Source organism: Colius striatus, chromosome 5, assembly GCF_028858725.1.
Source record: "Colius striatus isolate bColStr4 chromosome 5, bColStr4.1.hap1, whole genome shotgun sequence".
NCBI lineage: Eukaryota > Metazoa > Chordata > Aves > Coliiformes > Coliidae > Colius > Colius striatus.
The window spans coordinates 27,132,290-27,148,206 of record NC_084763.1 but is presented as its reverse complement, the minus strand read 5'-3'; the positions used below and the strand labels follow the sequence as shown (position 1 = coordinate 27,148,206).

At 36.0% G+C, this 15,917-nt stretch overlaps 1 protein-coding gene across 1 annotated transcript in view; it reads left to right on the top strand.

Moving 5' to 3' along the window:
• HDAC9 (histone deacetylase 9) overlaps positions 1-15,917 on the top strand; it is a 387,397-nt gene that overhangs the window by 349,413 nt on the left and 22,067 nt on the right. Inside the window, exon 23 of the mRNA XM_061996670.1 lies at positions 13,797-13,930. Within this exon, the coding sequence (XP_061852654.1) occupies positions 13,797-13,930 (134 nt within the window). The remainder of the gene's footprint in view (positions 1-13,796; positions 13,931-15,917) is intronic.

Genomic DNA, 15,917 nt, shown 5'->3' with positions numbered 1-15,917 from the left:
CTGTGAAAACCTATTTTGACATAAATCTATGTGTTAGTGTTGGTGAAGGGAGATTCTGTCAGTTCTATTATTTCACACTAACTCATTAATGAAGAGCACAAAAAGAACTTTCATCTCAGATGCAGCTGTCATTATTTTACTATTAAGGATAAACGGGATTTTAGAAAAGGTGCAGAGATGAAACATATGGATATGGGATGGTTAAGGTAAGGGAAGAGACCCAGAGAGTGAGGAGATCCTTGGTAAACTCTTGATACACAGGTGTTAACCTTCCTGCAATACTTCAGACAAAGTCCAGCTCCCTTGTCAGCCCCTTCTTCTCTAACTCCCTCAGCTATCACAAACGCCCTGCACATATCTTTCCAGACATGCACACTGGTACTGTACACATATATATTTGGACTGACAATTTAAAATTATGGGGTTTTTTTAATGTTCAAACATCTGGACACTTTCAGGACTTGGTCTGTCTTGAAATTACTTTCATTGATTTTTGACGACAGACTGCAATTAAAACCTTTCCTAGCAGCATCTTTAGATGACAGTAGTATACACAAAATCTTCCAGGGAACAGAAAATCCTAAGGAGGAGAAAAACTGTAAAGCCAGTAGCAGTGGTTTCGGTTTTGTTTTAATAATTTAGTCCTTGAGCTGAAAGGGAGAGAGAATAATATGAAAAAGCTGGCCATGGAACAAAAAACCATAGAATTGCCTTATATTTGTTAAAACACATTGGACAAAAATGAGCAATGGCAACTATCAGCTTTCGTACATTTCCTTGGAAAATGCCAGTGTTGTGTAACTTGACTGAAAGGACCATGTATACCACTGCACATGTGCAACCCAGAAGACAAGTCCAGCAAGCACTAGCAGAAAAAAGCCATATCATGTGGAGCTTCTATTTGCTTGGAATACTTACTGCTTTCAACCAAAGATATCAATTTACTATATCAGTGCACATTTTCTACTCTTTCAATTTTCAGAAGAATTCTAATAAACTCATTTTGTTACTGAATGGGAGCAGTATTAGAAAACGCTGTTCAGAGACAAGGAAGGAGAAAGGAAAGGTCAGTGCAGAAGAAATGGCTTAGATGAATAAAGGTATGTCAGAGCAAAGCTTCTTATGAAAGATTATTGAGAATAAAGCTTTTTTTAAACAAACATAAAAAAATATATAAATCAAGAGCACAAAAGCCCTGTTTTATGATTTTTTTGTGCTGTTTAAGTTCTTTGTATCTTTTTTTGCCATTGTTAAAAAAGCAGCCAAAACTTCAAAGGCAAGCTGCATGTGTTCTAAATCAGGACTTCAGTGCTGATGTATGACAGCACAAAAATTAAAACTAAATAAATGTGCTGTCTAAACTCCCATATTTCTAAAAAAAAAAAGGCTTTAAAGGCTTAAAAAAAATAGAATTATTACTTGATCTTACTTTACCAACCATAATGTTTTCACCAGGGTAAATAACAAAATATTATATTAAAAGGAAAGAAAAAGAGTGTTATTTGAATATATCTGAACACCTGTACTTGACTATCCTGCAGTTTTGTCAGACAGGCAAGGGGGAAAATGAAATTTTGCAGTGATTTCTCTGATGGGTTCCTTGACAGTCAGGGTAAATTGGTGAAAACAAAGCAGTGTGTCTGTGAAGGAAAGAATAACATTTCTGGTTTATTACATAAAAATGGTTGAAGAGTGGACAGATTCTCATGAAAAATTGTTTTACAAGGTTTTCTACTATTTTCCTTTCAAAATATGAACTTTATTCCAGATCAGGTTGTTATTCCATTTTATTTTACTTTCTTTGGACATGGCCTTGCTGTTTTCTCTCCTTAAATTAAATGACATGTCTGACTTTAAAGGTGTCTGGCCACAGACACCAGAAAAGTGCAAAAAAATAAAAGTGCAACTAGGTCCTTTGTAGCACCCTTTTTTTCTTCTGGCTTTTACTTTTACAATGGCCATTTGCTATTCTGCTAAGTCATCTTGATTTGTATTGACTCATTTGTTTTATCAGGTTGCAAAAGGAGCAAGTGACCCAATCAAATCAGAATGCAAATACTGTTCTTTTTGGTAATCATTTTTTTTTTACTTTTAAAATTCATTCATCCATCCTTGCTCACGTTCCTTTTTCATTTCCTGTTATGAAGTAGTCACAGGGGCTAGTTTATGTTCTCAGTAAAGTCTGAGGGGTGATATTTCCTGGATATTTGTGTGATCAAAAACCAGTTTATTTACTAGTTATCACTTTATCTTAATTGATACCTATTTTATTGTATGAGAGGTTTCTATTATACATCAGGAGAGCAGATACTATAGGTTCTCATTTATGAGCACTAATAAAAAATGGATAATTAAGGTTAGTAAGGAGAGTGCAGGGAGCCTCCAAGCTGAACTTAGACAAATGCTAACAGGTATCTTCAGAAATAACTTTATGAACCTAGCATTTAACAAATACTACCATACATTTACAAACAGTATTATGAGCATGAAGCAGGGATACACTATCTGAATTATTTATTGTAATTAATACTTCAATCAGTTCTAATAATGTATGCAAGACTGGCCATACTTACATATAGTATAAGGACAGGGATAACCTCCTAGTGAGTTTGAGATATTCTGGGCTACCCCAACTTTAACTACCCAATTTTGGAGTCTAAATTGAAAGAACAGATCTCTTAGATGACCACTGGAGCCTCCAGAGGCTGACTTAAGAGTAGCAGAGCTCTCCAGAAGTCACAAACTAAAAAAGCCTGTCAGCCTGAGATAGATTTGAAGAATCTTTCTTTAGCTGTTGGTAAATATTCAGAGATTTTAAGAATCTCTGGGTTAATTGAAGCATTGTTGGATATTTACAAAGTGATGAAGTTGCCTTTCTCACATATGGACTTCAATGTTTGCCAGATTTCTTCCTGGAGCCAGTTACTTTGGGATTTTTTATATGCACTACTGATATAGATGACACATTTTCATTTTTAGTATATTTTCTAATAAAGGATTTATAATATTTAATCAAGGAAAGGATTTATCACTGTTTCCATGTAGATGTCACCTGGAACACATGTATGGAAGTGATATATGTTCTTTGCATATGGAACTTTTTAAAATATGGCCTGAAATTTTGTTTATAGAGAGAAGAAACATCAAGATTTTAAGGTGCTGTATAGTTAGAGCAGGAGCAAGTAGAGTTACATTTGTGTTACCTATATTTTCTCTTCCACCTTTTCCTCAGAGAAGTCCTCAGAATGAGGAGAGTCCTTTGATGACTGACAAGGGAATACTGACAGCTGGTAAAATGTTATTACCTTTTCCTATTATATTCTCTGCTGTTCAATGAACTTGTCCTTTCTCTTCTCATTTCAGTTTGTGGAAGACATCAGCAGCATGTGAAAATAAATAAACAAAAAATTTGAGTCTGGATCCACTGAAAGTAGCATCAATAGAGACTCTTTCCAGAACAGGTTTTCCAGTTTGGCACAACCTTTCATCCAGCTGTAGGATGAATGAGTTGCTCACTTTAGGCTCAGATTAAATTGTTTACACACTCTTCCCTTGAAACAGTAAATCTAGAAATTGTGTATAAAAGCTGTGCACAAAGGAACGTTATTTGGGTTGTAAGGTCAATTGCTCTGAAGTTAGGCCAACTGAGATTTATGATTGCTTGCACAACGGACCCCTTTTGCATATACTTTAAGATAGAGTTGTTAATTAAATGAACATCTACTATTCTGGGCTTTTGGTTTTCTCAGTACAGAGGAGGCCATGTTCACATTATAACTATAAACCAGCAATAAATGCTAACTTCAAAGTTTCTGCTTAAATGTAAAAAATAGAGGAAAAAAATGTTCAAGTAACTTTCATGTTTTTCCAGTTAGCCTTTTTTCTATGATGAAAATCAAGATTAAACACCACAAGACCTGCTGCTAAAAGTGGTTGATATAAAAATGGCATAGTGAAGCCCTAAATTTCTTGTTTCTTGAATCTTAATTTCAGATTAAACAAAAATATTTTTTTTCTAATTGTCCAATTTCTAACATCTACCAACAGGTCACTTATGCATTGCAACTGTCAGTGGAAAGCCACAGCGAGAAATTCAAACTGAGCTCTGATCCGAATATTCAATTGCATGCACTGTGCACTAGTCTCATAGAATAAATAACAGCCATGTTAAAACAAATTTCTCTTGAGCATTTCCAGACATGGGGAGAATGCAGGAAGATCCAGAGCAGCACGTAATCCAGAAGTAGTAACATTGTAGTCTGAAGGGGTCATCAGGACTATTCCTCCCTGTTTCTTGGGCAACTGAAACAGGACAGGATTTTTAAAAAGTCTGGTTTTTTACAACCCTCTCTGCCTGCAACCACACACCTCTTCAGTCATACCTGTATCAGCCCTGCCAGATGCACAGGCTGGATTTCACACTTGTTGAATATGCAACATCCAGATCTTACTCTAATTGGCATAGATTTTAGTACTAAGTAAACGTATTTTTTTAATAACTACCACCAGCAATAATAATTTCTAGTTTTAAAATTACTTTTTTCTTTACATACCTGCAAGCACTTGCCCTCAGGTGTATGAGTGGGCCATCACTTGACTGCAGAATCTCACAGAAGGGCCCTTTCTGAGAACTATCAGTAGACTAGACAGACAGGGATGAGATATTCAATATTGTAAGAAAATATTTTATTCTCGTATATGTCAGGAGGTTGGGACATCCCTTTTTTTTTATAGTAGCTAGCAACAGGACAGGGGGTAATAGGCTGAAGCTGGAACACAAAAAGTTCCACTTAAATATAAGAAAAAACTATTTCACCATGAGAGTGACGGAGCCCTGGCACAGGCTGCCCAGAGGGGTTGTGGAGTCTCCTTCCTTGGAGGTCTTCAAGACCTGCCTGGACATGTTCCTATGCGACCTAATCTAGGTGAACCTGCTTCTGCAGGGGGATTGGACTAGATGATCTCTAAAGGTCCCTTCCAACCCTACCATTCTTTGATTCTATGAGTCTGTATTTTTTGGGGGAAGAATTTTTGGGGAAAGAGGTCACTCCTGTTCCAATTACCTTGTTGAAGATCGCAGGTTATATGGCACATAAAGCCCTCTCACCCAGCAGACAAATCTGTCCCTAATGAACAAAAAATGAAACATCTTTACCCTTATTCTTTAAAACTTTTACATATCTGTGATGAGGACAGTTCACATACTTCGTTCTAGGGAACAGCAAGTATGAATATATTCTACATATTTCCACCTCCTGTGCTTCAGAACAAATTGGCTTCAGTCCTGCCTTCACTCGACGCCCATGCAATTTCCCACCACCTTTCTTGTGCTCCCAGCAGGTTAAGGCTCTTGCAAACTCTGCTGTGTAATGACATGAGTGGCAAGGTTCTAACATGACTTCTCTATTCAGGAAGAATTCTGGATAGAGCCACCTATGTCATTCGAATGGTAGCTGCAGTTTGTTTTACTCTATGGGGTTTTAACTGCCATTTCAATGCATCTGTGTGTCCTTTTCATAGTATGAAAAGAGACAAAAAGTCTGTTGTATGGGTTGAAAACAAATTCTTACACATTTTTGTAATAGAACAGCACAATAGAAAGTTGCTCAATGTATTTTACCTGGAAATTGCAATTAATCGGAAGACTGTAAGGAGTAAGACCCCAAACCTAGTTTCAATGCCATTTCCTTTATGACTTTTACACATTACCTTTTCAATAAGTGCTGACAGGCAGTGCATTTCTGGGTGATTATAGCATATGTCAGGTGGGGTTAATGGGCATGAGGCCAGAGGGAAAGTGAGTAACTACTTGAGATATACAGTAATCCCTTAGCAATGCACTGCCTTATTCCCTCCTGATATTATAAAATTATGTTTATTAAACAGTGTGATTCAAATCCTGAGGGGCACTAGACCTCTGTTACTAGTACTGAGGGATTCACTAGGAGACTTGATGCCAAATTGCTTAGGAAATAGAGTGTTTACCTCGAGTCTATCAACCTACAATAGCCCATCTCTGATATGCTTATTGTGTCTATGTCCCTAGTCTTGGAATAACGAATGATCCACATCTGGAGGCTGGGTCTTCAGATAAAGGTGTAAGATGATTAACACTGGCTAAGGAACTAGCCCTTAATTTAATGTGATATGTTTATGTGGCAGGGTCAATAAATGACTACAAATAAAGTGAGAGCCTTAATTTGTAGACTCTGAGAAACTGTGTATGTTGGAAAGATCGTTTAGTCCATGCTGCTTTTCTTGGCAGAATTTTGTAGACCATCTTCAGAAAATGGCAGTCAGTTCTCAGCTTCTGAGTGATGGGCTTTAAATCAGATCCTTTGTGTTAGTCTCTTGGGTAAATTCAAAATTAACTGACTTGGCTTTTTCATCAGTTAAAAAAAGAAATAAGGCTAGATCTTCCCATCAGATTATTTTCAGTCATAACTCAGTGCCCACATTTCAGCTATACTCATTTATAAGTGCAGAAACTTTGTCCCACATTTTTAAAACGTGTCAAGTTGATTTTATAGGCAGTAGCATTATAATAAACTTCTTCAAACTTAATCAAGCTTAGTCATTTATTTGGATAGTCAATAGTAGTATCTGATTTTCATTCCAGCATGGATTAGAAACAAATTCCTTCTACTTTGAATTTTTTATCAAATGTTTGTTTTCTAGCCAACTCTTTACTGAGTCTAGACTCAGATTTGGAGATCTAATCATCCTTAATTTGTAACATCAGATACATATATTGTATATCATTTTAAATCAAGAAACTTGATCAGATTTGGAAGAAGTTATCATGATAACAGTACTACCACTTGCACTATCAAATTGGACTATTCCCATAGAATCACTGTACAGAAATTTTTAATGTCCAGGGGGGAAAAAAGAAAAAAAAAAAACAAAGGAAAGGGAAAAAAAGAAAAAAAAAGAAAGCCTCCAAACCCCATACAGAATCCCTTCACCACCCAGATAAAGCAACAGCTTTTTTCAGAGAGCTCTGATTCCAAGATTCTGAAATGACACCTTGACACCTTAGTGTTTGGGGTTTTACATTTCTTCTCTTGCCTCCTGCTTTCTGATGCAGAACAGGTACATGTTCCTGAGGAAAACACTGAAGAACTCTGTGGTATCGATAATCTTGCTTCCTGGCCAGCTTTACTTAGTAGGGAATTTGCAAAATAAAAAGCAACATAGCAAAGAGGGTTTGGATGGCGGAACAGTGGAGAAAATGCTTGATCCGGGTGTGAGATGAGACAGGGGTGAAGAGAATGTGATGAAACCAAGAAGAGACAAAGGCACAGAGCAAATAGCTAGTATTGAGCAGGGCTAAAAAACATTCAGCCAGTACTGAGAATAGTCGAAGGTTCCTGCTTTGATTCTGGCAGCTGAAATCTGTGGTTGAATATTTTCCGTCTGAATCCACGACAGCACTGTAAGAGCTCTAAAAACATAATCTTTATTTTGTACATTGGTATGACCTTTCTTGGAGGATGCAGAATCCCTACTGCTTGATAACACAGGTTATAAAAGAAATCACTTCCCTTTTTATTTGTTCTGTATGAATTAGTTGTGAGAAGAGTTTGAGGTAGTCTTCATCCTCCATGAGTTTTCTCTGAGCAGCATTTTGTCAGGTGGACAGTCCTGTCATTATGCAGTGGAGGTATACAAGTTTCTCCTTCCTGAAGGACTAAGTAAAGCAATAGGCTATATGACCTGACCTGCCTGAAAGCATACATATTTCAAAAGAGCTGAAGATACCCATACCATCCTACTGAGCATTGCCAAGGTGGCCTTTTTGTGTAGTTAGACAGGTTTACATTATTTGGCTTTGAAGACGTATCCTATGTATCCTTAAACATGAACTTAATAGAGATTTTAAAAGTTATGTCCAGTGCAGAAGCTAAAGAGCACCTAATTATGAAAAACATATTCCTGTAGAACTAACAGGCATGCAATAAAAACATCTATTACATAAATCGTTAATCCATAAAAAAATGTGTTCCTGAGACCATTGGTATTTATTTAACATACAATTACTGTCTAATTTAATCTAAATTAAATGCTTGCTTGAGACATGTAATTTGAAGTGTTACTGAGTTTCCTTCTCTGGTATTAAAAGTAAGAAACCAGCAGGTAGTGCCTGGAGGCCAAATTTCTACCATTTAAGTTCAGGTACCTCAACATGAACATTCATAATTTCAGCCATTTGGAAAATGTTTTTCAGGAGAATGTGTTTGGCACCAAAATCTCTTTCCCCCTCACTCAGGGCCACATCCTGCCAAGTGAGTCAAACTTCTGACTTAATCCAAATGAAGTTTTGATTGAATAAAAAGTCCTGAATTAAGACCTTAGAAGAAAATGTGTTCTCTTATCATAGAACACAAGCTTTGCAAAATGTTCTAGCTCTTGCCAGTGCTGGAAGGGTAAATTATCATTTGACTCCTGCATGGACATATTTATTTAGGACACGTAGTCTGATGACTCAGGAAGTTATATAAAAACTGACCCAGTTAATTTTAGATGCTAGTGTTGGAAGAATATCAATGAAAATTAATCAAATAGTCATGAAGGACCCACAGGGAAGAAGCAGAGAACACTGGTGGGTAGACTTTTGGCAACAATCGTTGCAACGGTTTTAATGAGAGGAAAACACATTCTCAAGTAAATTAGAGAGTAATGACATGATTAAATGGTAAATAATAGCTAAATACATGTTTAGAGGTCCAGGACAGAAACTGTGGAGGTTTTGTTTTGCATGTATTCCTCTCCAGGCTGCTCTGAGTAGCCAGAGGAGCTCACCAGAACTTTGCCTGTAATTTAGGGTTGGATTGTAGCTTTTAAGACATTAAAGCTGAATGAGCTGTTGGGGCCTTGCTGCTGAGGCTGTGAAAGTTGAGGCTTCCTCCTTAACTCCAATGTTTTACCAACCTTTCGGTTGTTGATGTGCCCTTGTTCCTCCACCAGCTGCCTCCCCTGAACAAGAGCCAGGACCACAGCTTTGCTCAGCCTGCTGTCACCCAAAAAATGTCCCTGCAGGGGACATCTGCTTTCCTTATGCACAGTGGGGGAGAGCAAAAAAGTTTGTCTGCTGAGGCAGGTTTAGTCACCACTAACTGGATGTTTGCATACTAGCTGGCGAGCAAATTTATGTATATGATTGTTTATGAAAAGAAGATGTTCTACAGTGATGGGTTGGGATGTACCCTGTCCATATGATTCCTTTGCATGTCTGCTGAGGAAAGGATGTGAAAAGAATAACATTCACAAGTTGTCATCATTCTCAAATGTTTGGGTTTTTTTTTTTTCTCAAAATGGAAGGCTATACATAAAAACTCTAACTTGTTAGTTATACTTTGTCTAGCCATTGTACACGACACAATTGTGTAATGAGTCCATTGGAGGGTAAATGGCCTGATTAAGAGATCTTTTATCCACTTTCTGCTTGCCACTATCCATTTAAGGTTGTCAGAGTTAGAATACCTCAAAAACAAAAGTATAAAAAGTAGAAAAAACTCTGGATTCTCTTTTTACAGAGTTTAACATTTCTTCTTGTTTTTCAGTAAGTCCAGGTAGAGTACTGCTGCTCTAGTGACTTTGGTCAAATGAAGCAGAAGCCTCACCTATGTCATTCTCTGCTGTTTGTTTGTCATAACTAGGAATGCATGAGGAGCTTGTCTGGGGGGAAGGGCAACAAAACAAAAAACCAGGACCCGTACTGGGATACCAGTCCACTAAAAGCTGAATGGCCTGCCTGGGTGATAATTAGGTGATCAACACACTGTGTCTTTCAATAACAGTCTGGCAGCTTGCTCACTAGTATATCTCAGTATTGATTTTATTTCATTTTACCTTCTCTCAAAAGAATATTTCCTTACATAAGGTTGAATATTATATCTCCTCCACTAATAGCACTGGAGGAGGAGAAAGCATATAATTAAAAATTAGATATCATTTTTTTGTTTTAAAAATGTATGTTTTAACCTCAAAGGTCAGCAAATAACAGCTCATGGGCTTTATGTTTCTCTAATATGTAAATGATTTATAATTGTTTCAATCTTAATGTAGTCTTTTTTGCTTAGATGTACAATTGTGAACCCACGGGTTTTTGTCAGGAAAATATAAATCATTCAGAGAGTAGGATTTTCATAACTGCTTACCAATGTTTAATATTGTTTCTTGTGTAAATTGAAGGTTTATCAATGTCTTTAATGGAATCATAGCAAACTAATATTAAGTGCCTTTGCACATTCTGACCTGGATATCTAAATAATAGATCTGTGAAGGAAATTAGTACTTTTCACATTTAAATTACAGAAATTATCAAAGTAATAGTTGGCATGAATTTCCTGGCACAACGTATAAACCTAATTTTTAAAAAGTGCTGCTACTTCTCTGAAGTACAAATTCACTGAGAACATTTACAAGCAGATTTGAGAAATACTCTTGTATATATAATCTTTTCTCACTCATTGTTTAAAATTACTGGATTTTTAAATACTATATATTTTTTAATTCTTGTTATGAGACAAGAGCCTCAAGTTGTGCCAGGGGACGTTTAGATTAGAAATTAGGAAGAGTTTTTTAATCATAAAGGTTGTGAAGTATTGGAATAGGCTTCCCAGGGAAGTGGTTGAACCATCATCCCTGGAGACATTTGAAAAGCACATTACCTCTAGTTCTGTCACTGGACACTACAGAAAAAAGTTCCACCCCATCCTCTTGACATACACCATTCAAATACTTCTAAGTGTTAATGAGATCCCCTCTCAGTCTTCTCTTCTGCAGGCTGAACAGTCCCAGGTCCCATAGCCTGTTTATAAACACAACTAATTGTGGATACTGACAGGACTGTTTCAAGGTCTAATTAATAGATGCCTGTCATTGAGTCAGGCATTCAGACTCAAAAGGTAGTTGCAGCCTCAAAGAAGCAATGCCCGTTTAAAGCTGGACTGAAAATCAAGCACTAATTTTCATTTTATAAGCACTGAAATTTTTCATTTTATAAGTGAACTTTTGCAGTTTTGATAAAATGCAGCTAATCTATAACTGCCGTGCATCGTTGCAAAAGCATACAGTTTTAGAATATGGCAAACTCTAAAAACATCCTTTAAAGCCAGCATCACAGTTGGCACATTTTCCAACAGAAACAGTAGAAGGGTCAAGAAATGCTGCTGATTTCTAGAAATTCGTGTGAGTTTGAAGATCCAGGTGCTTTCTCACCTTAGAGCTGCACAGTGTGGCATTAAATATGCGTTTAATCTCCTTATGTCAAGGGAGATGACTGATTCTTTTCATGGTGCATGTTACTATTTTCTTCTTGTTTTTCTTAATTATTTGGCATGAACTACAGCCCATCTTAAAACCATTACTTGACTGGGATTCCTGTCTTTCCATTTTGTTACTTCTGCACTCCAGGGGATTTCCTTGAGGAAGCTAATGGCTTTGCCGTGTTGCTGCCTGGACAAAGGATCCAAGTTTCTTTGTTAAGAATTTCCGTAACTTATTTGGTCACTGGCAATGTTGGTACTGTTGACTAAAGTCTTCCTAACAAGTCACCTTTATTTTCTCGGTGTAATTACACTGAAGAAAAGCCCTCATTGTGTTGATTTAGTTTGGCAACATTTTCTCTTGTTACTATGATCTCTGTTGGGAAAGAAGCTTTCTTTATGGCTCATTGCATCCTGACTCTGACGGGGATGAGTATTATAACACTGATACTAAGAAAATTATTAGGAAACCAAAGAAACTAACATTGTAACGATGTATATGAGTTCTATTATGTATTATTGCCTAAAAGAAAAAAAAGGTATTGTGAGTCTTTACATTTATTGCCACATATACCAGAAAATTACAATGTGGCAGTAGCAACATTTGCAGTCATACAAAATTTTCAAAACGTGCAGGAGAAACGTAGTAGAGGTTTCTCTTCGTCACAGAAACTGTATAACATGAAGGACAATGCCTTAAAAATGCTGTTGGATTTTTCACAGACCCAAAAGGTGAGAGGTAGATGTGAGGAGTCTTCACCTGTTCATTCTTCTTCATTTCCTTTAAATACTGTATGTACAGCTCACTTTATGCTGTTGGCATGCTCTCTTTATGAATCCAAAGACTGCGTGTGTAACATGCAGACAGGAATAAATCCTGTAGGTAAAAGAAAGTAGAAATTGGCTAAAGATCAAAGGTTATCCTCATTCCACTCCTTCCTTCACTTTTATTATCCTGTCTAAATTTGGTCTTTTGTAGAGAGGATTGGGTGGATTTTGTTTTCATGAAAAAAAGGTTGATCTTAAATAAGAGTTTAAGGTTTTATTTGTTTTTCAACCCTGTATGTAGTTTGAACCACAGTGTAGTTACTTTGTTAGAATCAAAACTGCAGATCTTAGAGGGTACAGAAAATTATGGAGTGGCTTAAGGAAACAATATTTCACCTCAAGAGTTCTCTAATGATCTATAGATTAAGTGGCAAGTAGAGAATTTGGGTTTTGTTTTAGTTTGGTTTGTTTTTTTTGTCTGCTCATCTAAACTAAATGTATCATTAAAGTTCCTATTGTAAAAACAGTGGGGCATGTGCTGAACAAAGTCCTCAGATGTAAACAGAACTAGTTATGTGATTGCTTGTTTGCCAGAACAATCCTTAAGCTTGTGTCTTGGAAAAATTCTCTAAAGAACGTGCTTGTAGTTTTTGTAGTTTTTAATTTTTGATGACCTTCTTCACTGGAATATAATAAAAAGCTGTTGATTTTCCTGTCTTTATGGAGACCCATAGAGGCTTTAGCAAGGACCTTTTAAATGCTTTATTTAAGGCTGTTAAATGTATTGGAATGGGTAGTGATGACTATCAGTAGAGTAACTAGAACAGACCAAGTGGAAAAGTAAAGAACAAGATGTGATGGATATTTCACTTCAATAGTTTCAAAGCTTTACTTACTATTATTCACTTAAAGGAGATTAATCAAAACAATACCTGTCCTGTGAAAATACCACAAAACTTTCTTCCAAAATCTTCTCTCCAAATTAATTTTGTTTTCTTGTCATTAAAAATGAAATAAATTAATTTTACTTGAATTACAGATGAAAATTTCGTAGTAGTGGTTATGTAGTTATAGATCACTACACTATCCTTTTTGGCTGTGGTGCAGAATTGCTTAGAACATTGTTGGTCACAAGTGACTTATTCCAAAACCCTGAATGAAAATAAGTGATCTAATTAACAACGTTGCTTTCAAAACCACTTCAAAAGAGAGTTAAGAGGTAACTCGTTTCCACTATTTTTCAGTCCACAGTTGTATATTATACACAAACGCCAAATGCAAAGGTAGAAGCAATTTGTAAATATAAATTTGATCAACTCATTTGAAAAATATAATTGTTTTTAATTATAATATCATGATTTAACTGCAAAAATTATTTGTCATATCAGTGCCATAAGTGACTGATTTTATGTCTGATATCTCTAAATAACATGGCTATATGTTACATTGTGCAAGAGAATTTGTCATGATAATGGTTAATAACAGTAAGAAGAGAGACAATGTCATGTTTATCTCCAGTTATTAGGGATCAGAATGAGGGACATTAGCTCACATCTGCCTCATATAAAATTCCATATACCTAACTCCAAAGGATCTGATGTGGGTCATAGTCAGAAACGGGATACTGAGCTAAATATATCCTATGCTTCTTGGGCAATATACATGAGCTTTCTAGAATCTCTTGTAGCAGATATGAACTGTGACAGTAATATCTGTTCTACTTTAATTATTTGCATTACTGTGTTTGAATGCTAGGTTTTGGTCATCTAACCAAGCAATTGCTGAAGTTAGCGGATGGCCGTGTTGTGCTGGCACTGGAGGGAGGACATGACCTTACTGCCATTTGTGATGCATCTGAAGCCTGTATAAACGCCCTTTTAGGAAATGAGGTAAAACATTGATCACAATAAGTGGGGAGAATAATCCAAGTTTGCTGCAAATGTTATCTTTGATTTTCTTTTAGTAACAATGGCATCAGTCCTTTTTCTTATTTGGTATAAAAAACATGCAGTTTGAACATGTCCTAGAAATGAGGAGACCCCAGATAGGCTGGTTTGGATAAATACCTCTAAATTGTATGGTTATATAAATCCATTAGTGCCTGCCTCAATTATTCCCAGTTCTGAATAAAATTTAATACCTCAAAATTGGCTTTGTTGATGTGCTGAATGCCAGATTTGATATCATTGGTAGTCATTGGTGTACGTATCATCTATCAGGATGAGACCTTACAGCCAGCTATCATGGAAAAAAAACCCACGTTTGCAAGGTATCTGATAATATTAGGAACTAGATATTGCAAAGGCACCTTTTTTTGCAGCATTTTGACTGGCATGAACATATTTCAGAGCCTTTTGAAATTGAACAACATTAATAACAACGTATCCAGGATTTCTAGATTTTAAAAAATTATTATTGTAAATGAATCATAGAATCACAGAATGGTAGGGGTTCGAAGGGACCTTTAGAGATCATCTAGTCCAACCTCCCTGCAGAAGTAGATTCACCTAGATAATTTCGCAAAATGAAGATTCAGATTGATCAGTATATCATTTAAATGAGATGTTCAAGTTTTATCAAACATTATATATTACCTCAAAACTTTTGAGAGTGGACCGTCAGACTAAGTAAATATGACTATGCACTATTTATGTACACAAACACAAGATAAGCATTCATCTTAGTGAAAATTGTTCTGTGTCACCTAGAAAATATCTATTCTACTTAAAATATAGTGAGAAGGAAAGTAAGTTTGCTTAAAGTGCACTCAAAATAATTTATGAAAGGACAAAAGCCTTCACCATAAATTGAGAATTTTGTTATAAAGTACAATATGTTACCTTTCTTTTTCCCAGAGGAAGTGGCAGTAGCTTATATAATATCTCCAATCAAATGTATTAGTGCCAAACTGCAAGATAGTCTATCAGTTCTCTTCCACTTCAAGTCTTCATACCCATGTGAATAATGTGAGGTAATGTGTCTTCTGATGGATATTGGATAGAAGGATTTTCTAAATGTTCTTTTAAACCTTTTCATCTTCAGGAACCATTGGAAAAAATATTTTTATGTTTATTATTTTTTACATTATACATACAATGAATAAACTGATAGATGTTTCAAAAATATTCTCAGAAATGTAAAGAAGTAAACATGTTCAAAACAACCCCAAAGGTTTCATTGGATTTTATCTACTGTCACCTTTGACAGGTCCATAGGGAGAGTTTTCCAGTGTGGTGATATGCTCTGTGAAAAAGCTGCTCAGCTCAATGTTGGTCCTTTTATTTAAGTGCTGATTACAAAATCTTTCTTTAGGCATCTTAATGAATGCAGCCTGTCCTTCCTGATAAGCTGCCATTCCAGGGCACTCTCATTGTTATTGTCTGTTATCATCTTCCCTGTGGCAGTTTATCATGGCATCAGTGTCTTTTCATACCTCTTCTAAGCTCATTCTCTGATTTTTCCACCCTTATAGGATTATTGCAAATGGTACAATGCTGATGACTTGGTGTGTTTTTCTCTGTATAAATGCATATGTCCCTCTACCCAGTTATGACCATTTGGTGGTGCTACCCATTTATAAAAACTGCCTTGTTTTGGTTTAACACTATATCACACCCAACTACTGTTTCTAACCAGTCATTATCCAAGAAAAAAAAACTGAGAGTGAGGAAAAGGAATGGGATAAGTGTATTGGAACAGAGATTTTTTTTTTTTTTCACTTTATTTTAGAGTAATTAGAGACTGGGAAGTTACATAAATTGTGAGTCAGTGTGTTCACAAATTATACCCAAGTAATTTTCAAAATTCAATAACTGAGAATGCTGACAAATATAACCATACAGCCTTTTTTTGACTCACTTGTAAAAGAAGATATTC